At 37.5% G+C, this 22,768-nt stretch overlaps 1 protein-coding gene across 4 annotated transcripts in view; it reads left to right on the forward strand.

Annotated features, from left to right (window-relative positions):
* LOC115433098 (roundabout homolog 2-like) overlaps positions 1–22,768 on the forward strand; it is a 102,389-nt gene that overhangs the window by 47,846 nt on the left and 31,775 nt on the right. For 3 of the 4 annotated variants that reach the window (XM_030154316.1, XM_030154315.1, XM_030154317.1), the window contains 6 exons: positions 15,648–15,805; positions 15,947–16,067; positions 17,299–17,437; positions 19,683–19,819; positions 21,591–21,602; positions 22,101–22,225. In XM_030154316.1, the coding sequence (XP_030010176.1) occupies positions 15,648–15,805; positions 15,947–16,067; positions 17,299–17,437; positions 19,683–19,819; positions 21,591–21,602; positions 22,101–22,225 (692 nt within the window). The remainder of the gene's footprint in view (positions 1–15,647; positions 15,806–15,946; positions 16,068–17,298; positions 17,438–19,682; positions 19,820–21,590; positions 21,603–22,100; positions 22,226–22,768) is intronic. The other variant, XM_030154318.1, reaches the window with a different exon arrangement.

Here is a 22,768-nt window from a genome sequence, read left to right on the forward strand (position 1 = left end):
ATATTGCGATATATCATATCATGGTCCTTGTCTTGTGGTTTGTATTGTATTGCCAGATTCTTGCCAATACATACCCCTAGTCACACATATACACTAATATACACTCTCTCTCTCTCTGTGTGTACTCTGTCCCCCTATCCCCGAATCTCTGGAGCTCTGTCCGTGCAGGTTCCTTCAGCCATTTTTTCAGAGACCAAACATTGCAAACTGCGCATGCACGCCTGGAGTGCTGCGGCTTCTCCAGGAAATTAGCAGTATCACCATGAGCTTTTAAAATGCAGTAATCAAACACAGTTTTCATGATAATTAGAATTTAAACAGTAATACTAACCGCCGGGAATTTTACCGTAGTTCATCGTTATACCGGTAATCGTTACATCCCTATACTCAACAGTCAGTATGAGTATTTTTTTGGGAAAAAGGCAAAATTATCTGAGTCCAGCTTCTTAATTTTTAAACTTTTCCTGGTTTCTTTCTTCTTTAAAAGTAGACGAGGACCAAACATGACATTTGGTGATTTCACTTTAGACTTTGACAGACACTTTTTCACCATTTTCTGACATTTTATAGATTAAACAATGAATCCGTTAGTGAAGAAAATATCAGCTAGTTGCAGCCGTATGGGAAATTATGAAGGATTAGGGTGGCACTGAAGAGTAAATGATGAAAATGTGTAGATATTTTGAGAATAGTCATAAAATTATGGGAATAAAGCTTATTATGCCTCTTAACAAGAATGTCCTGGATTCGATGTCAGTATCAACCAGTGGGGCCTTTCTGTGTGGAGTCTGTATGTTCTCCTTGTGTCTGTGTGGGTTCTCTATGGGTTTATATACGTATGGCTTCCTCCCACTATCCAAAGACATGCACATTAATAGGTTAATGGGTCAATCTAAATCACCCGAAGGGATGAATGATTGCTCATCTGTAAACGTGAACCCTGTGATGAACTGGTGACATGTCCAGGGTGGTCCATGACCCCACCTTCACCTGATGGTAGGTTCGAGGATTAAGCAATTTGGAAAATGAATGAATGAATGATTGAAGCTCATTATATTACAAGAAGTTGTCATTTATCAAGGAAACGGGTCAAATACAGGGTGACACAAAAAAACGGGAACTTTTTAACAATCCAATAAAACCAAGAGTGATGGAAGAAAAATATTTTATTCATAGTACTTGAAACCTTAAACCATACCATTTAAGAAACAATGATGGAATTTTCATTTTTTAAAAATTACTTCCTGTAGATGGCGTCCTCCTGTATGAATGCATTCTTGAAATCTGCTGTTGAGATTCCTCATTGACCGCTGCAACATCTCAGCTGGGATACTGTGAATTTCATCCTGAATTCTCTGTTTTAACTCATCCAGAGTTCTTGGTCGAGTCGTGTACATTTTACTTTTGAGATAGCCCCACAAGAAAAAATGACAAATGGACAAATGTGGCGATCTAGGGGGCCAGGGAACATTACCGAATCTTGAGATCACATGGTTACTGAACAATTCTCGCACAGCCACCAATGGTTACTATGGTCACCCAAAAAAACGGGAATTTTTGAAGTGCGTATTGGCAGACATGAGCAAGTGGCAGCACTACGAGACAGTGACCTTGAGCAAGTAAACACACCCCCATTTTAGTAACCATTGGCGGCTGTGCGAGAATTGTTTGGTAACCGTGTGATCTCAAGATTCGGTAACGTTCCCTGGCCCCCTAGATCGCCAGATTTGTCCGTTTGTGATTTTTTCTTGTGGGGCTATCTCAAGAGTAAAGTGTACACGACTCGACCGAGAACTCTGGATGAGTTAAAACAGAGAATTCAGGATGAAATTCACAGTATCCCAGCTGAGATGTTGCAGCGGTCAATGAGGAATCTCAGCAGCAGATTTCAAGAATGCATTCGTACAGGAGGACGCCATCTACAGGAAGTAATTTTTAAAAAATGAAAATTCCATCATTGTTTCTTAAATGGCATGGTTTAAGGTTTCAATTACTATGAATAAAATATTTTTCTTCCATCACTCTTGGTTTTATTGGATTGTTAAAAAGTTCCCGTTTTTTTGTGTCACCCTGTATTTTGAGAAAAAAGTGATGGTATTTTGAAGAAAATCTGAGCATATTACAAGAACAAAGTTGACCAATTAAGAAAATGGAGTAATAAGTTGTGTTTTTATGAAGAAAAAATATATACAGCAGCGAGAATGAAAGATTGATCATTCATTATTAGTCAAACCTATAATAAAGTAGAATTTAATTAGGTGCCCCACGTTCCTCATTTTAATGTTCTCATAAAGTGACAACCTATATCTCAAATATTGTGACATTTATTCCTCAAAATATTAGATTTATTTTTAATCTCAGTGTGGCCCAGTCGTCTTTTTAAGGAAATATATCGCATAGATAGAATGTACAATGAAATAGAAATGCAAGAGAAGCATAAATGTTAAATTAAGGTTTGTGCCCATTCCATTGTTTGCTAATTGAAGCGCTTGATTCAAGTTTATTTTTTTGCATTTAAAGTGATATTTAATTGAATGTAACCTTATCAGAATTTAATGTGATTTGATTTAATTAAGATTTCCTCTACCTGTCCTCATTCAGTTCTGTCTCTGATTCTAATTTGTCAGCCTTGTGTGTAAAATGGTGAACGGTGGTGGTGGTGGGGTGTAAGCCTTTGCACAGCAGCACCTTCTGGTCACATGAACCCTGTGTTCAACACTCATATTTGATCATTTCAGTACATTGAGTCATTTAGAGATCAAAGGTCAAATCAGTGCAATCAAAGCAACAAAGCATGCCATATATTATCAGTCAATGTGGTGGCGTGACATTACCATATTAATTAGTTTTCTTTTGTGCTGAATGCCAGCAGTGGGGTGGGAAGTGGGGGGGTCATGTGGAGGGGGTGGGTGGGTGGTGCGGCGCTGCGTTTCATAGCTTCAAGCATTTATTTAAACGCATTCATCCTACAGTATATACTATCCAAACATGCACATATTGCAGCCCATCTGTATGTACCCATGCAATAAAGAATATAGCCAGGATGTTGTCGTAAACACGGCTCAGAACCACTATCTCTGGTGGCCGTCCTCAGATGTGTTTGATAACGCTGAATGGTGTAGAAGCACAGATTATCGTAGACGATTCTTGCTGTCTCTGACACCACTTTTCTCTATTACTGCAGATCCCACAAGGCAATGGGGGAATATGATACAGCCCAGTATAGTGTGTGTGTGTATATAGAGTGAAGATTCTTATCTATCATTACTTAAGGGCGTAGAAAAGTAAAGCTGAAGTGATCGTTAAAATACCACAAAATGTGTCCGAAAACACACTTTAAGGCTTTTTAGCTTTGCATTTATGTCATGCATATTTTTAGTCAGTGGATGTAAGAAAGCTTTCTCTCCCTGGGTGACCATTGCTTTAGTGAAACAAGGCGGATAAAAGGCTAGATTTTGATCCCTGACTCATTTTCCAGCTCATGTTGTACATCTCTGCAATATTGCTGTAAGGGTCTATGATACCAATGGTTGTTGAGAAAAAAAATAATGCGATTTTTCTTTTTTCTTTGTTTTGCTTCTTTCCATTTTTATCTCCTTTAGTTTGTATACTTATCCACCAAGAGCCAGAACAGCATGAAGAAACATATGAGTCAGTCAGGCCTATAACATTTGTGATAAATATATGGTTAGAAGATAGAAATGACAGTACATTGCACTTAATGAGGGGGAATTCAGTATCTTTAAAAATGAACTATGGTCATGAACAAATGTTTACACATCGGCGTGCATATAAATGGGTGTACAGGTGTAAGCAGATGAGATAGTCTAGGGGGCAGGCGGAAACAGATTTACATAGGTTCATAGGAGAGAGTGAGGAGTGTGTTCTAGCGAAGAAATGCATGGAGACAAGGGTAATTAATTATAGATGGGGAAATGTGGTCTGAGGGAATGCTGTTACAGTAACTAGAGGGATGGCAAGTGAGAGATGAGGGAATGGAGATGTGGGGAAGGGGGGAGGGAGGGGAAAACATCCTTCTATAGTATCCACAACTTCAATTTACATTACATGACATGAGAATGGAGGTTAATTAAACTTGACAATGGTAGGGCATTTATTGTTAACCCTTCATGGTGGTTGACTGGCTCCTAATTCAAAGGCCAAAGAATGCATAACAAATGTAAAGTGTCTAAAAATACAAATCCATATGAAAATACCTCATGGAAAGAAAGAATGAGGTGTAAGCAAGATACAGAAGTGGGATCTTGGGTACACATTTTAACAAAAAAAAAAAAAAAAAGAAAGTTTGTGTCAATATTACATTTAAGACCAAATCTTCTGTATCGCATGTGTACAAAGAAAATACATATAAGCCTTTGAAATAAGAGAAAAGACATCATTCTCATATAAAAATATCCCTCTTTTAGCTATAGTCGTCATCAGTTTATAGGAACTAAATCACATCTAAACCTCTGCTAAATTTTATGTTGCCACAGGCATGCTCACATTTCACCCTACATCTATTTGCAGCATTCATATTGAAGCTAATTGGACTCGACATTAATGATGCTAAAAACGCAGAGCATAGCGGTGCGAGGGTTTTCTAACTGCCTCTGTGCAAATTTGGGCGACTGCTGATTTCAGTTACTATGGACCTCCTGATCTCACTCTGCCTTTGAGAGAAATTTTATGTCTGGTTATAAAAATGGAAATAACCCGGGGGTCGTATTTGGTGTTTATACTTTAGCAATCCGTGACAAATTTTGGAATAAAATAGAGGGGATATTTTTTTTTTTTTCTTATTACGCACGCACATACTCAAATAATAGTCAACAGCAAACAAACTAGAACAGGATATTATAATATATTACAGAAAAAAAAAAATCTATGGTGAGATTTCAAATAGAATGATTCATTTGCCTCTTGTATTAAGCCAACGCTCATATTAATTATTTGTATCTCTGGGCATTTTTAGCCTCTACTCAAAGAGACACGGACAATTGAATATGCATATTGTTTCAATGAAAGTGAGTTTTGATTTACTCCTGTTTTGTGCTACTCTTATGAGGGTAAATTTATGATAGGTAATATAAGTCTATGCTTAGCCTGTTGCCTCAGGGGACATTGTGTAAACGCTATTCATCTCCCTGCTGATCGTAGTCCTGACTGATTGCTGATGACTTTTTTAGGGCACAGACATGTTAAGTTGTTTATTTATTCAAAAATTCCCCAATGCAAATGGCCCTCTTCACTCTAGATTCCTCCTCCCACTGACTGTGTGTGTGTGAGTGTCGGCATATCTGTCTTGGTTTCTCATTTTGTCTCCTGAACTGAAATGATATGTTGTGGTCATCAGCAAAGTTTGTGATATAACACCAGGGCAGCTGTTTTTTTTGTTTTGTTTGTTTGTTTGTGCATGTGTGACTGTATATGTCAGACTACATTTTATGCATGTGACAGATATGGGACATCCTTGACTGCTGTTGAGAAAGTGACACACCCCTACAGGCGATCATGTTCCAAACCACAATTTAGACGACCTCTGTCACAGGAACTCACTGTTGTAATGCATTTTCTGACACTATGTCACTGAATGCATAAGTTGTAGCCTTATGTTTGCCTTTGCATCACAATAACTGACACCGGACACGCACAGTAAGAAATACACTGATTTACTATAAAAGAAAAGCATATAAATTCTGTTTACTATTCAGTGAATTTCCTTGAGCTTTGTCTACTTGCAGTGTATCTCATCTTCATTGCATCTGTTATTCCCAAATGGAAATATAGCCATCTGTTTCTTGCAACTCACAAGGTGTTTATTCCTTGCTCATAAAATATTCTGTTTCTTTCTGTCTCTGCAGTATTGCTATACTTCCAAACACCTTTCTTTTGGGGGTGCAGTTGTAAGGTACATTATGCATTCCTTGTGCAGGGCCGAGTCTTGGTGCTCCTGGACACACATATGTACACACACACACACACACACACACACACACACATACACACACAGATGCATGCAAAATCAAACAAGCAGATCTTTGAAAATTAAACAAAATGTTGCACGAGTTAATTGGGTTGTAATCTTTTCACCCGTCACCATCTGTCAGTCACACCTTGTTTATTTAGGATTTTACATTATGAAATGAATGGATGTCTTTTTCAATTAATTATTGCTGTGAACTGACTCAATTAGTGCTAAATTAATAGGTCACAAACAATTAGAAAATGCAGCTTCTTAACAGCATCAGTTAACATTTCCTAGTTTGTTCCACAGCTTTATGTTGTATACATTACAGTATATAATGTAAATACAGCCACCTATACATATTTTCTATGCAATTATTACACTGGTCAACAACAAATTTATTGTTTAAGTTTTTTGAGCTGATTTAGGATAATTTTGGTGTGCTGAATCCAAAAATCACATTCATTTTGCTCAATCAGGTCAACTTTCTGAAATATGCTACATATTGGCTTTTTAACATTTTTGCTTACATTTATGGGCATTTTCACATCATATGATACAAAATTCTTTCATATTTCTTGCAATAAACGAGTTCTGAAGATTTTACTTTTGCCAATTTATGATTAATGTTTTTTTAATATTACAGGTGAATGAAATGGCTTCGACTAGAAGATCTTCCAAAAATAAGCCTGACGTATTCTGCTACATCTGCGGTGAATACACCATTGTACCTAACAGGAATCAAGTCACAAGTTTCATAAAGTGTGCTTACCAATCTTATTTTGGTATTAATTATTATATTTTGTGAGAAGATCAAATTTTTCAAAATCAAATTAGCAAAAAAACCTGACCTGATTGAGAAAAACAGATGTCATTTTTGGATTTAGCGGTGCAAAATGGTCCTAATTCAACTGAAAAAACCTAGACAACTTGCAAAAAAAAATTTTTTGTAACCCAGTGTTATTATTATTATTATTATTATTATTATTATTATTATTATTATTATTATTATTATTATTACATACTTCTTATGGCTGAGTAAATAATAAGAGCACATTTCTGCTGTTGCCGATGTTGTGTTTTACAGATTATAGCTGCTCTTTATATAACATCGAATGCCAGGCTTAGTGCTACACTGTCAGACTGTATTTTGGCAGTTTTATTAGCTTAGAACCTAGGTTCAGGTGGGCTTTAATGTTACACAACCCTTAAGTTCTTATCTGTCATAAAGCGTTGCTGAACCTAATATTCGGTTATTAGTTTTAGAGGTAATCTGTCATGAGCTGAAGTGCAATTTTTGACCTGTTGGTGGCCTTAGATGAAAACTGTTAGAGGAGAGTGTCGTTGTTTGTGCCAAACTCGCTGGCAATTCATTCAGTAGTTGTCAAGATATTGCACTTCAGACCGAAGTGGGGAAAAACAGACGGACAAAACGATATTGCTATAGTCCTCAGTCACGAATCAAGCCTGGCTGAAACCTAAAAACATAGCATCTCTATTTTGTAGTGGAGCTGCTTTTTGACTTGGAGATCCGTGCAGGTTTGATGCATTCAAGCGTAATGGATGCATTAGTAGTGAAAAAGAAAATATTAAATGCATTGTCTGCTGTTTAGCATTTTGAAGACATTAATAACTGTAATAGACATAAACACACTCCTCCACATGCATATATTTGTTGTCAAAATGGATTGGTTAAAGCAGGTTGTCTCTGTGAGCAAGAAATGCCAAACCTAGCAAGATGCCAGGACTGTGATGAAATGGTGGAACTGGGTGAAAAATATTGCAGCTAAAGGGTACTCTTGCTGTTAAGAGGGTGAGAAATCAGGATGCGTTGATGGAATATACTAACATTTATAAGTACGATGCAACAACCTCTTTCCTATTAATCATATAATGAGTCTCTGTATAGTTATTTGTATTCAGATCCTTCCACCTTGTCACATATTTTTACCGCCCATTGTGCCATGAAATGAAGCCCATTTACAAATCATTCTCCTTCTGATTTGATAAATGGAACTGGTGAATGACTGAGGACCCTGAATGCGTGTTTGAATAATTGAGCAGTACTCAATCAGACAGCATTAGTCTGTGGTGGCGGCCCCGCTATCTGAAATAATTACCAACAAACAACAGACTACACACGGTTGCTGTCTCCACGGGGTTTCCGCATTTGAGACCAATAGATTAGAACGGCACCCTCCCCTTTCTATGACCTGCACCTACAGGAACCTGCAGATGTCTCCTGGTGAGAACAGGACAGAAATGTGGACACCAAAGCAGTTCAGTAGGCGTGGAATAGCTGTCATCTCAGCTGTCGAATGCATACTGTGGTAAATGAATCCATCTCAATCAAAGCCACTATGAAAAGTATACAGTAGGACACTGACTACTCCACCCATAGCTGTTAATATTTTCAGGCTGATACCAAGAGCATTTACATTATTTGAACATTATTCATTATGCATTCATTAAAAAAGAACACAGTATTCCAGATGTTTAATATGTGCTTGTTCTGTTTTGCATAGATCTTAATAGGGGTGTGTATCGGCAAGAATCTGACGATACGATACAAATCACAATACTACGATCACGATACGATATACAGGGTGGGGAAGCAAAATTTACAATATTTTGAGGCAGGGATTGAAAGACAGTGTATGACCAATTAGTTTATTGAAAGTCATGAGAATTTATTTGCCACAAGAAAATGTACATAATAGAAAATGTTTTTATTCTGTGTCCTCCTTCTTTCTCAATAACTGCCTTCACACGCTTCCTGAAACTTGCGCAAGTGTTCCTCAAATATTCAGGTGACAACTTCTCCCATTCTTCTTTAATAGTATCTTCCAGACTTTCTCGTAATAGTTTTGCTCATAGTCATTTTCTTCTTTACATTATAAACAGTCTTTATGGACACTCCAACTATTTTTGAAATCTCCTTTGGTGTGACGAGTGCATTCAGCAAATCACACACTCTTTGACGTTTGCTTTCCTGATTACTCATATGGGCAAAAGTTTCTGAAAAGGTATGGATAATAGTGTTAGGTATGATTATGACATCAATATATGTTTGGTTTCAAAACAATTGACGTAGTGCCTGCTGAGAAAAAACAACTAAATGTTCATTGTAAATTTTGCTTCCCCACCCTGTAAAAATATCAATACAGTACTTTTTAATATCGATACAGTATTGTGAAATGAAATATCGCGATATATTGCAGAACCGATATTTTCTAACACTCCTAGATCTTAATGGCTCACATCACAACTACTGACAATGTACAGTTATTCAGTCCTGATTTGTCATTGAGCATTATAGTAGTAAATAACCACAGTTCTTTTAAGCTGCCAGCACAGCTCAGAGCTACACTTTCCCTCATCTCTATCTCACTATTTCAGAAACTTCTCTGTAATTGGGTTTGTACTTCATGTCTGGAGTTATCCTGTTTTTCCTATGTGTTGCCGTCTAGGTTTCACAGTCTCCTGAGACAATCCTTGCTGTTATAGAGGCATTTTTAATGTGACAGTGTGGAGACAAGGTAGCTGTGTGTCTGGATGAGTGGGGTGTTTCCTTTATGAAATGGGTCACTAAGTGTATAGTACCATGTGACAGCCAGCCAGCCATGCCTGTGCCAGTGTAGCGTCTGCAACTGAGACTCATTTACTCTCGTGCAGACTAGACATGATTGACAGCTGGGCCAAAAGGCCTTTGGCTCCTTCCTGATTTTCTTTTTCACCAGAGGTGTCCTCTGGGACTTGAATTTCATATTACAGTATATCAGCAGAACAGCTTATGGCTGTAATGAGGATGAAAAGCAAACTGAAAAGTAAGTCATGTCATTTTGGTATATAGCACTCTGAATTTTATAATTTGGTCTCAGTGATATATTTTTAATAAACCGTATCCACACATCCACTCACTGTATAAAAACTCCAATTTGCACACTGTACATATGACATTATAAATCCACTGTAAATCTCAACCAATTGTTGTCCTTATCTCTAGCTGAATGTTTGTCCATATTAGGGTTGTGTATTGGCAAGAATCTAGCGATACGATACAAATCACAATACTAGGATCACGATACGATATGTCATGATATATCATGATACTGTTAAAAAGGCAATTTTTTTGTTCGTTTCTTTTTTTAAAAATGATTATTTCCTTGAAGAATTGAATTACAGTAGAAATATGCACAAATACTAAACACATTTTTATTTGATCACAACTGGATCTAATGTTATATCACAAAATGTTCCTGTGTTCAAACTGAAGTTCTGTTTTACAGACATTACAGTTTAAGATCCTGTTCAAATGTTCATATTCTATTAGTTCAGAGCTAACATCAGAACAGTATTTTAGTTCAATCCCAACAAAGGAACTAACATTATTTAATAAAAGAGTGTTAAATATTAATAAAGAAAAAAGAAAAACATCCATCCATCCATCCATCCCTTATCTGCCGCTTTATCTGGGGCCGGGTCGCGGGGGTAAAGCGGAAGATAATGGATGGATGGATGGATGGATGGATGTTTTTCTTTTTTCTTTATTATTATTTAACACTCTATTTTTAAAAGAAAAACAAAAATCCAAAAATGAACCTCCACAATATCTGCAGTTGAATAAATACCTAAAAATATCAATACAGTACTTTTTAATATCGATACAGTATTGTGAAATTAAATATCGCGATATATTGCAGAACCAATATTTCCTTACACCCCTAGTCTATATTATGTCTAGGTCCACATGTTGTCTGGGTTCATGTCGGAACTGTATGTCGTGAGCAATGTAAAAACCGAAGCCAAATTGCTCGTATGTGTTCACATACTTGGCCAATAAAGCTGATTCTGATTCAGTTCGCCTTCATGCCTCAGATTTATTGTAATTAATGACTGAAATGTAACAAGAACACAGACATTATTAATAACATAAAGATATAAGCTTCAAATATACAGATGCTGTCATATACATGTGATTCAGTTCTATGTAGAGTTCTAGAATACATCATTATCTCAGTCCCAAGAATAGTTGAATTGAAATGGTTATTTTTTACCTTTTCATATTTATACTGTCATGACTGATGTTACATGTGATATTTTATTCTTTAAAACCAGCCTACAGTAAGTCTTTTAACAAAAACAACATGTCACAATCTATTATATCAAAGAGTCCTCAGCTCATTTAAAGATCTGGAATATTATCTCTATTTTTAACTGTAATTCCAGTAGTGCCTGGCTATAGTCAATCCTCTGTCTGTTTAAAGCAGTACATAGCTTTTGAATTTATATTTGGGCTAACAGTTGTGACAGAATCAGGTAGTTGTGAAGCTGTAACCTTTTAACTTAGCAGCAGCAAGCTCATACATCTGTTCAAAATGCATGAGTACGGCTTTTACAAGTGTTGCTTGACAATTCTTGATGGTTTTGCTTCTTTGAACACATAAAATCAAGACTTTCCTGCCATGGATGAATTTAAATGTTTAGACAACAGTGAAGGATGCTGAAGAACTTCTGATATATGGAATTCTAATGAGGGAAAGGTGTGTTTGCTCCAGATTTACCAAAAAAAAAAAATAGAAAATACTATTGTGGCATATTTCACCTGACATATTTCTGGGAGCTGTCATATGCAACACTGAGCTCTTTTTTTGGTATTATACACTTGATGGCCCTCTAAATAATAGATTCCTCTCAAAGGAAAGTGCACATACATTCTATATGCTTAAGGAAAGTAAGATAAGTCAATCACTTTCAAGCTGGAATATCTGAGTGACAGGTTCTATGGCTGATGTGATACTCTGACACTATTTTTCCTTTGTTTCTGACTGAGACTTGCACTTGTTTTAAGTGTCATTTCATAAAGTTTTGTGGTGGAGTGTTGGATTCAGTCAGTCCCCAGTTCTTTTCCTTCCAATTTTAACATGCAGCAGAGCAGTTTTGCTATATAGAAAAATAAGGTCTGACCCTGCGTCTTCTGCACACTCAAGTCCCCTCTTCAAACTGCTGTTCTCGTCCAAGTTTGTAGAAAAACAAATCCAGAGCCAAGACCATTCAAGTTACTCAAATAACTTAATAAATGACATTTTTATCTTAAAGTCCTGGCACAATGGTCAGTTTTTGCAAATAAATAAATGCATGAATGATTCAATTCTCTGGCAGCCAACATAGGCTGGCACAAGTAAATAATTTTGGAGTTGTATTTTGTTTTGTATGTTTGCATATTATGTATTTTAGTGTTCAATATAGGGCGCATTTCTTATTAACTGCTGCTTTTTAACATTTCAACCATTTTATTCACAAGGATTTCAATTTTTTTTTTTTTTTCATTAATAAACGCATTTTCAATCTATCTCCTACTTTATATATACACAGAGAGGGTTAAAAATGTTAACTAGTCCTTGTAAGCATGTCACATTTATTTATATGGTGCATTTCATAGACAAAGGCAACAAACATTCAGTATGTTTTACATGAATAAAACAAACATCTCGAAGGAAATAACAGCAAAGTGTTTAAAGAATGAAAGCTAAAAATTATACATATATATATATATATATATATATATATATATATAGAGAGAGAGAGAGAGAGAGAGAGAGAGAGAGAGAGAGAGAGAGAGAGTTCATTTATAAGCACAAAAGAGAAATGTTTCCAACCTTGATATATAAATGTCTACATTTGGGTTAAATCTAAGCAGTTTGCGCCACCTGTTTGCAGCGTAGTAGGTAAAGGCCATGTTTAGTCTGGACTCTGGGCTCGACTTACTGACCTGAACCCATTGATCTATGGGTCCTGCTTGGTTTAGATTCCTTAAAGGGGTCATATTTTGCTAAACCCACTTTTGTTAGTCTTTGGTACATTTATTTGTGTATTTGGACCCTAACAGTTTATAAAGTTTGAATTTGAACCTTCCAGGTGCTGCAAAGCTATCTTTATATTCATTTTGGCAAAAATCGAGTGGATTTCTACAACCTACAAGGGCCAGTGCTCAAAACGACCTTTTTCGTGTCATTACTCAGAAGTAGGGTTGAAGATGGACCTGTGGAATTGAATTAATGAAGAATTCAGACCCAAGCATAGCATTTACAGTTTATGTAGACCACAGGGAAATGTTTTTAAAATACATAATTCCATTTAAAAAAATAAAAATATCAATCCTTTAAATATATCACTTACGTACTCTGGGCCTGAACCATTCAGTGATATGTCGACTGTCATCAGTCATTAGAAGCCAGTGTAAAGATTTTAGACCTGGTGTAATGTGTGCTGTTGTCTTTATTGAAACTCTGGTTAATATTCAGTGTTTAGGATGAGCTGCTGCCATTAAACTTTTTTTTCCCCGAGTAAAACACCATTAAAGTAATCAACTGTACTGGAGACAATGATATGGATGAGCTTGTCTTCAACCTTTTGGGACACCAAACTCTGAATTGTCTTCACATTTTTCAGTTGACAGACTGCTGTTTTGGTGACAGCTGGGGTCTGGCTGGTGAAGGTCAGATCGGAGTCTGTTAACACACCACAGTTATGAACCTGATCCTGATCCATGCTTTTTAGAGCCTGAGATGCAAGGTGCTTACCAGTGCTAAAGTCTTCTCTTTGTTGTGCGAACAAAACAATCTCAGTTTTGTCCTTTTATTTCCATATTTTTTAAGGAATACATTGTGTTCTAGACAAGTACCTTCAAGGTCACAGATTCACCTCTGGAAAGCTGCTTCTGTGTGACATATTGTATTTCTTGCAGTGATAACAATGTGTATCATCTGCATATAGAGGAGTCATATGAGTAAAATTATAATTGAGCTTAACTCATTAAGTCACAGTTAATTATTTGTTGTGATGCTGTGTGATCTGTCGTGCTTTAGCTGGTTTTTCAAGTGTGTGTGTGTGTGTGTGTGTGTGTGTGTGAGAGAGAGAGAGAGAGAGAGAGGGCGAGAGAGAGAGAGAGAGAGGAACAGGAGTCCTGCTGATCAGCATACACGATGGCTCAGTGATGAATGACAGAGCCAGGATGAAAATGGGAGTCAGTGTGATTGATCTAATGGTGAAAACCTACAGTCCACATGCAAAAGAAAGACACACTGATGGCCTGTGTTGCTCTATTCATGCTGGATGTCATCACTCTAAATGCTTACACCACCTTCATCACACCACACTCTGATTATATGTAGAGTGTGACCGGAGCATGGCAGGTGCTCTTTAAAGAGCTGGACAAATGTCATATTTTAACAGGCACCTAGAAGACACACCGCAGCTACACTAGCACATCAAAAGTGGGAAGAAGGTTGAAGTTTGCAATCACACAAACCTCGGAAAATGTGTCACAGGGCCATGTGAAAAAAGGTGTCACATCTGCCCATCTGTGAGTGATCAAAAAGTCAGCAGTTGGTGTTCACAGTGCCAAAGACCTGTATGCAAGGATCACAGTGACATACTGTGCTAGCTGAGGTAATTTGTTTTGAGTATGTGCACTGAGAGGAAGTACAAAGGAATACAATTTCAACAACATAGAATGCTAACATGTCTGAACAGTAACGGTGATGTGTATATAACATGTCTGATATGTATGTATGTATATATGTATGTATGTATGTATGTATGTATGCATGTAGTGTATGTTTGTAAGTACTGTATGTATGTGTGTAAGTATGTATATATGTATGTGTATATGTACTGTATGTATGTATGTATGTATGTATGCTTGTATATATGTGCTGTATGTATGTATGTATGTATGTATGTATGTATGTATGTATGTATGATAACTTTAATGTTGAAGGGTATTTTTGAGTTAAAATCATGTAATAATTTATGTGATAATTTATTAATGGTGATGTGTATATAACATGTCTGATTATATGTATGTATACATATATATGATAATTTTCATCTTGAAGGGTATTTTTGAATTAAAATCATGTAATAACTTATCTGATAATGAAAGCAGCACAATAATTATATAGCACTATAACACATTCATTATTAATATAAATGAAATAATACAGACAATGAATGTAGGTCATTTGGGCTTGTGTATGTAAAAATCTATTGATGTGCACAGGCTGTGACTGTAGAGTTGGCCATTGCCTTTAATACATGTTGTACAAAAGGGAATGGTTGCTTGATGTTAGTCATCATTAGAACTATTATGTGTAGAGAGAATAGGTTTACCCTGATCCTCATACATAATGCTGATCTGTGTCAGTATGGCACAGTGACTGAAGCTGATGGTTGTAAATGGTGCCTGTATAATGCGGTATGTTATTACTTCTATTTGACAATGTACTTAAGAACAATCATAATTGTTTTTTTTAGGTTGTCCTTTATGTGTTGTGCCTCTTCCTGGTTTATGGCTCTGTTCCCATCTACATCATATTATTAATCCTGAAAGGCTCACTCTTATACTGAGATGAAAGAAAAGCCCATACCTATAACCTCAGGGGGATATCTGTTTTATTAAGGACAGAGAGATTGCTGAGGGTCCTGCGGAGCCGTCTTCTTGATAGAATTATCTTTGGACTCTTACATTATAAAAAAGTGGAAGAGGCCAGAGCTCAAGACGGCTCAGTCTCATAATGGAAGAGCCAGACTTAAATGAAACTTCAAACCAATCAACTGAATGAACCTTTACAGCACAAGTACTGACCCATAGAACCACTGTTTTTTTGTCTTTTAGTGTTGCGCGATGACTTCAGACAGAACCCGCAGGATGTTATTGTAGCAGTCGAGGAGACTGCGAGTCTCGACTGTCAGCCTCCACGTGGACACCCTGAACCCACCACCTTCTGGAGGAAAGATAAGGCTCGTCTGGACCTCAAAGATGACAGGATCACAGTGGGTTTCTTCCAAGGGAACACTCTTGATAGCACTTTAAATCACATAATAAATTATTCACTTTTTTACATTTACACTGCTGAAGTAGAGAACGCTTTTTATCATAAAAGTTGCCTCCAATTGTATATATTTTTTTCACAGGTTCGTGGAGGAAAGCTGACCATCTCAAATGCCAAGAAGAGTGATGCAGGAATTTATGTGTGTGTGGCAAACAACATGGTTGGAGAGCGAGAAAGTGAAAAAGCCCAACTATCAGTGTTTGGTGAGAAGAATTATTGTCTGGTAGAGTTTCTCATGGTCTTCCACTTACAATTATTGTAGATAATTCATTTATCAAGACAGGGGTAGTTGTTTGTTTACCTGCTTTACTAGTTTTAGCTACTTCCTGTAGCCTTCAGAATCAGAATCAGTTTATTTGCCATTTGCAGAAAAACTGCATTGGAAAATGAGCTGCAAGAGCTCAGCATAAAAATACATAAAAGACAGCAGAAAGTAAAAAAAAAAGAAAAAAATTACATGAATAAGAATAATAAAAAGAGAAGCATTACATTGACGTTGCTGTGACGTGTGTCATGGCCCAGCTCTAAGCATGACAAAAGGGCGCCAACAACGAAGTATGCAATAAAGAATGAAGTGATTTATTTACAATAAAATGAAGAAAAATGTGTAACAATATAACTCGTATGGGATGTGGCATCTGTAGCATCAGTAATGGGGTGAATGTTGAAGTGAGTGAATGTGATAAGTGTGAGTGTTGTATGGTGTAAAACAAAAGACAACGGTAACAAAAGATACAGTGGTCTGGCACCGGTGTCGGCCTGAGCGGTGAAGGAGAGAGAGTGTGCGGCGCGTTCCGCCGGTATAAATAGGCGTGGCGCGTCGGGCCCAGACGTGCCACGCCTGTCCGCTGGTCCACCCCTAAGTCCAGCTACAGACAAAATGTTAGGAGAGAGACCAGCAGCCCACATGACCAGAAGGGAGGGGTCATGACACGTGTCTTATAGGCTGCTCAGGAGGGTTGGCCAGACAACAGGAAGGGTTTATGCCCCCCACTATCTGACGTCTTTTCCAGGACCACATCTCAGGTGTGTGATAAGGTGTATGCGCCGTCATTCCTGTTTATTGTTGCATGCCAAAGACACACACCTGAGATGGGGTCCTGGAGAAGACGTCAGACAGCAGGGGGCTTAAACCCTCCCTGCTTTCTGGCCCACCCTCCTGTGCAGCCGCTAAGTCACGTCACAGCAACATCATTGTGACGCTTCTGATGAAGTCTGCAGGAAGTAGCTGAAACTAGTAAAGCAGGTAAACAAACAACGACCCCTGTGTTGATTAATGAATTATCTACAAGAAGAATTATTATTGTGACGGAAAAAGTAATTGAGCATTTGAGCTAATTAGTGTTCACACATACATAACAGTAGCTCTCTGTGAACATATATATATATATATATATATTTAGCAAACATATTCTGTCTGTTGCTCATATCCAGAAAGGCCAGTGTTTGTGCAGCGTCCCGTGAACCAGGTGGTCTTAGTTGATGAAAGTGTAGAGTTCAGATGTCAGGTCCATGGTGACCCTCCGCCTACATTGCGCTGGAAAAAAGAGGACACGGATGTTCCCCGCGGCAGGTGAGAAATTTGTACAGAGCTGTGGTGCATATGCCAGTGTGTACATACTGTGAAAGTGATAATGGATTATTACTAAATCAGTACTAACGAGTGCAAATCTACAACAGACAGACTCTCAACATGTTACAAGCAGTATGAAACACTTTCATCAGTGAAGCAAAGATCATTATTACACTCAATAAATCTCAGCATGTACTGTTTGGACTACTCGGCTAATACAGATAAAAGCCTTTAGCTGGTTTCGACTATTGCTGTCTTTGAAGTAAGAGTATTTCTTATGTACTTCATCTCTATGCAGTACTGAACAACACCAAGATGTCCATGGATAGACACAGCAGCATGAAAAAAAAAAAAAAAAGGTTTCAAAAAGACAACTTTACAGTAAATATTACATAAGCAAGTTGTCTTGTTTGTGTTGAGCCACTGTTTAGAGTTAATGCAGGAAAGCATCATATCATTGAGATCCTTTTCTTTGTGACCATATAATAATTATGTTAAATACGAGCTAATCTGTACAAAAATGTCATACTCAAAAATAAACTAGTCCAATAATGAGACTTTTAGTAGCTGTACAACACTTGCACAGGGTTACAGGATACTAGAGTTTGGCATCTGCTCTACAAAACAAAATATAGACTATATTATAGGAAAACTATTTAATTATTATTGGAACTGTATCAAGTACTTTAAGTGTCACATGAATCTAACACATGAAGTGTATCAAATAAACATGCAAACTTAGCTAAATATAAAGTCTGTGATGTGATGCTCAATGCTGATTAAACCAGATGATTAAAAAAAATATATGGCTAGTGATGTTGATTTTGTCTTCTATTAATGTAATTACACTTTTTTTTTTTTTTCAGACAAGGTATAGTTTTTAGATGGTACCTGCTTTACAGTTTCGACTGTGACTCCAGTCAGGCAGGTAAAATCTAAAACTATACCTTGTCTAAACAAAAGAAAAAAGAAAAGTATAATTTAAAAAATATATATATGCAAAGGAATTTTGAAATCCTGAGCAACACTTACGCTTGACTTTTAAGCAGACACCTGTTACAGACCATACCGTACTTTTATAGTACTAAATGCTGCCTAAATATACAGTATGTTTAGGTCTAAAATCACAGCTGTCTGTCTCTGGTACACTGTCTTCCTACCTGTTTTGCCCTCTATCTCAGAACCCCTTGACTCTTGAAAGATGTCCTACTTTCAGATCTGCCTCGCCTCACTTCCCTTCTTCCACTTCTTCCATTCTTTTCCTAAACCCGTTAGCCTCCTGGGAAGTCTGTATCTGGGTCATAGATGTGCTGTGAATGGAGTCCTCACCAGACTCTGGACAGACCCAACAACCCCCATCGATATTCTCCCCACACCCCCGGAACATCTTTCTCAAATGTGACTTTTTCTCACCCCTTGTGCCATTTCTCTGCCTGACTTGTCTCCCATCTCTGAATCAGTATGGCTGGCTAGACAATTTCACAGGATCTCTCACGCCAAAGAGACCCTAGAGAGGGAGAGCCCGACTCTTTGGTCCTCTACTCATTCTGTCTGTAGCCCCTCTGAGCCGCTTATCTAAACTCTGGTAGCTAAGATGTTTCTCTCACTCTTGCAGCACAACTGTCGCCTTACAGTATGCTGCACTAGTGGATACACATTGATGCATGGAACATCTTTATGAATTAGTCATTTCTTACTGCTCGGCTCATTCATCAAATTGGGTTTGTCAGACTGTGCCACTCCCTTACTCTCAGACTGTTTGTCTATCTATCTCTGTCTCGCTCTCTTTTTTAGCCTGTTCTGTCCCACGCAGACACACACACACATAGTATAGCATACTGCACAGCCCACACACCAGTGGGTGGCATGCCTTTATAAATATTGAAATAGTGGAACAGCCAGGGTTCCAGTTGAAAGCACCTTTCATTTTGCCATGCCTTCGTCTCAGCATAATTGCTCCTCTTTTTCTGCCTCTGTAGCAGAGTGTGTGCAGCAGGGAGTCTTAATTGCTTCAGAAAGTCTGTCTTTATTCTATCAAAAGTGACACAGCTTTTATTAAAGCTTCCATCTAAAACATCATGCGAGTTTACAACTCCTTGATCCAATTGCAGAGTTTGTTGTTTATATTTGTACTATATTTATATATGAAAACTTTGGTCTTTTTCGTCTAATCAAATCAAGCTTAATTAACAGTGAAACTTGCTAATCTTGGCTGCTGTAATTTTGATTTGTTCTCGGCCACTAGGTATGACATCAGATATGAAAAAGAGGATTTCCTGCTAAGGATAAAGAAAGCATCAGTCAGTGATCAGGGAACTTTCACCTGCCAAGCTGAGAACCGTGTGGGTAAAGTGGAAGCCTCTGCCTACTTGACGATCAGAGGTGAGTAACTCGTTGTGGACTACCTTGTGGCTATACTCATAACCCATCCCCGATATTTTTTATCTCCCAAAGCAAGCCACAGGACAATCAGTGCTTTATTGCCCACTTTACGAGTATTGCCCCCCTGCTGAAAGGCTGCGCCTGGTCTCAGCTCTCCTTTCATATAGCAGGCTGATGTAGTTGATTGCTCCAGATCTCCAGCTAGGCCACAGATATGAACAATCTAACCAAGTTTAAAGTGAACTGTTATGACCTCTCCTGGGGGGTCCATAGACCATCCAGCTTACTCATTCAGTATTTACACAATATGATGTGGATGAGGCTGGTTCATAGCAAAGACTGATAGCGTAAAACTAATACTTCTATAAGGCACATGAGATCCCTTTTACATTGAAATTGGAGCTGAGTTCATAACACTTGACTTATCCAATTTTGCAATCTTATATCACCTAATACTCATCTTTTTTTTTTTTTTTTTTTACCCTTTTTACTTTTGAAAATATATATTTTCAAAAGTAAAACTCTTTAGAAATGTCTATAAGTAATATATACAGCCTTGCCAATAAAGAGTCCCACACAATATTTTGTTGGACCCTTTTAGCTTTGATTATATCACACTTTCACATTTGATTAATCTGTGCAATGTTGTAGAATGTATTTCTGTCATTTTTTGGGGCACATTGTGTTACTGACCCTAGACCTAACCCACTGAAGCAACCCTAGGTCACAACACCACCCCCACTGGCTTTCATGGTAGGCACTAGGCATTGTGGGTCATTGTGATGCGCCCATCACTCTGGAACTGGGTCAATCTGGACTCATCAGACCACAGAAGGATTCTGTTTGGTGTTGGTGAATTGGCTTATTAAGAATCTGGTCTTGACCAGCTCTAATGTAAAGCCATGATAATGTAAATATGCAATTAATATTTAATTTAATTTTTAAAAATATAATTCTTTATTTACGTACATATTTATATAAATAACAAATTTCTTATATTTGTCTTTCACTCGTCTGTGTTTTTTTTCTACCTGTCTTTTTCTCTGCACTTGCTTGTTATATTTTTGCTGATGCTAACTGTGAAATTTCCCCACTGTGGGATAAATAAAGTCTTATCTTATCTTATCTTATCTTATCTGATCTGATCTGATCGTACAACCTTTGTTAAGATTTGGTACTATATAAATAAAATTTGATTGATTGATTGAGTGATTGATTGATTGACATGACCTTTTTCTATTGCTCCAAAATCCAGTCTTTATGCTCTCTTGCAAATTGATGGTTATTTAAGTGATAAGAAGGTACTCACTGCAGGGTTAAACGTTTATTACTACAGTAAATATCAGATTTTCTTGCCTATTTGCGTATTTAAATCCAGCTGGGACTTTTGTTTTGGCCAGGCTGTGCATATATAAATAAGACACAAGTATAGAAGCAGTTACCTAGTTTATTTAGACTAGGTAGTTCAATAATTGGTCAGTACCAGACATCTTGAGAAAACTAGAAATCAATCCTTTAGCCTTTTGGCGCCTGTTACCCTTCTCCCCAGTGTTGCTTAGGTGCCATTTTCTTGTGGCCCATGCCATCACCTACTCTGGTGAATGAGCTCCTTCTTCCCTTTCTCCCAAAACTTCATTGATGGAACTCCAACTCCATCTCATTCATTTTTCTGATTTTCATTTGTTTTTTTTTCTGTCCCTCTGTTCTGCTCCTCTGCTCTCCTTTTCTCTGTGTTGTGCCTTAATCTCACCCACATCATTGTTGTCACCAGCTCGCCCCGTTGGTAAGTAAGGGCTGATCCCATTATGCATGTGTTGCTGTATTCTTTTTCTGATCACATGCATGCGATGTTGCATTTCACAAACATGTTCATCAAACTGATAATGGAAATGCATATCTACCTTGTTACTATTAGACCCTGACTTCTCCTGGAAAACCATTGACAGTTTATTTACCACTTCACTTCTTCCAAAATGGGAGGTCTAGACATGGCTGACAAAGTGTACCTGAAAAAACTGAACAGAAAATGAAGTTAGGCCTCATTTGCTGTTAGTTATTAATTTGATATCATTCATTCTGATGTTCGGACAGCTGGATGAATGGCTTGTGTGGCTGACATAGTGTAGAAATAGTCCTTAAAGAAAAAAATAGACCCTATGCATGAACCTTTAGCTTGCAGATGAACATTTATTAAAGCTTTGTTGAGTAATTTTCTTTCACACTCACACTTTGTGCACACATGCTGCTATGTTGTTATGGTTTATTTGATCTTTGACCTCAGAGGCACCCCAGTTTGTGGTGCGACCCCGTGACCAGATTGTGGCACAAGGACGAACAGCTACATTTCCCTGTGAGACCAAAGGCAAACCTCAGCCCACTGTCTTCTGGCAACGAGAGGGCAGCCAGGTGAGGAGAGAGACTGGCTTATGGTATTTAAGTGTGCATGAATGAGTCTCTTTGAGAAACTCAACCGGGAAACCCTTGCTTTACACAATAAATGGGTGCGTCTACGAAACTGGAACCTAAAAACAGGACACTGGGGCTAAAAATTCAAACCAGATGTAGACTAATGTTATGAAGCAAGGTTGCATGCACTGTGGGTCTGTTTTAAAAATACATATTTACTGAGATAAAAGAGAAACTATTTTTGAGATAAAACACTTTTTTTCTGTTTTTTATGTATTTTTTTAATACAAAAATCTGTGTGTAACATGGTAAAAAGGACACGAAAATTATGTGCGATTATTTTTTTGAATATTTTTTATTCTCTCAAACGTACATTTTGGGAATCAAACTAATTATGCAAGCCAGAGTGTTTCACAAAAATGGCCACTGTTGCAAAATCCCTCACGATTTATATGTGTTTAACTGGGCAGGTTCTGAATGAATCAGCAGTCTCATTCCAGGTTTCGCATGTAATCCATTGTGTCCACTAGTGTTACATGCGAA

This window comes from Sphaeramia orbicularis, chromosome 14 (assembly GCF_902148855.1).
Source record: "Sphaeramia orbicularis chromosome 14, fSphaOr1.1, whole genome shotgun sequence".
Taxonomy (NCBI): Eukaryota; Metazoa; Chordata; class Actinopteri; order Kurtiformes; family Apogonidae; genus Sphaeramia; species Sphaeramia orbicularis.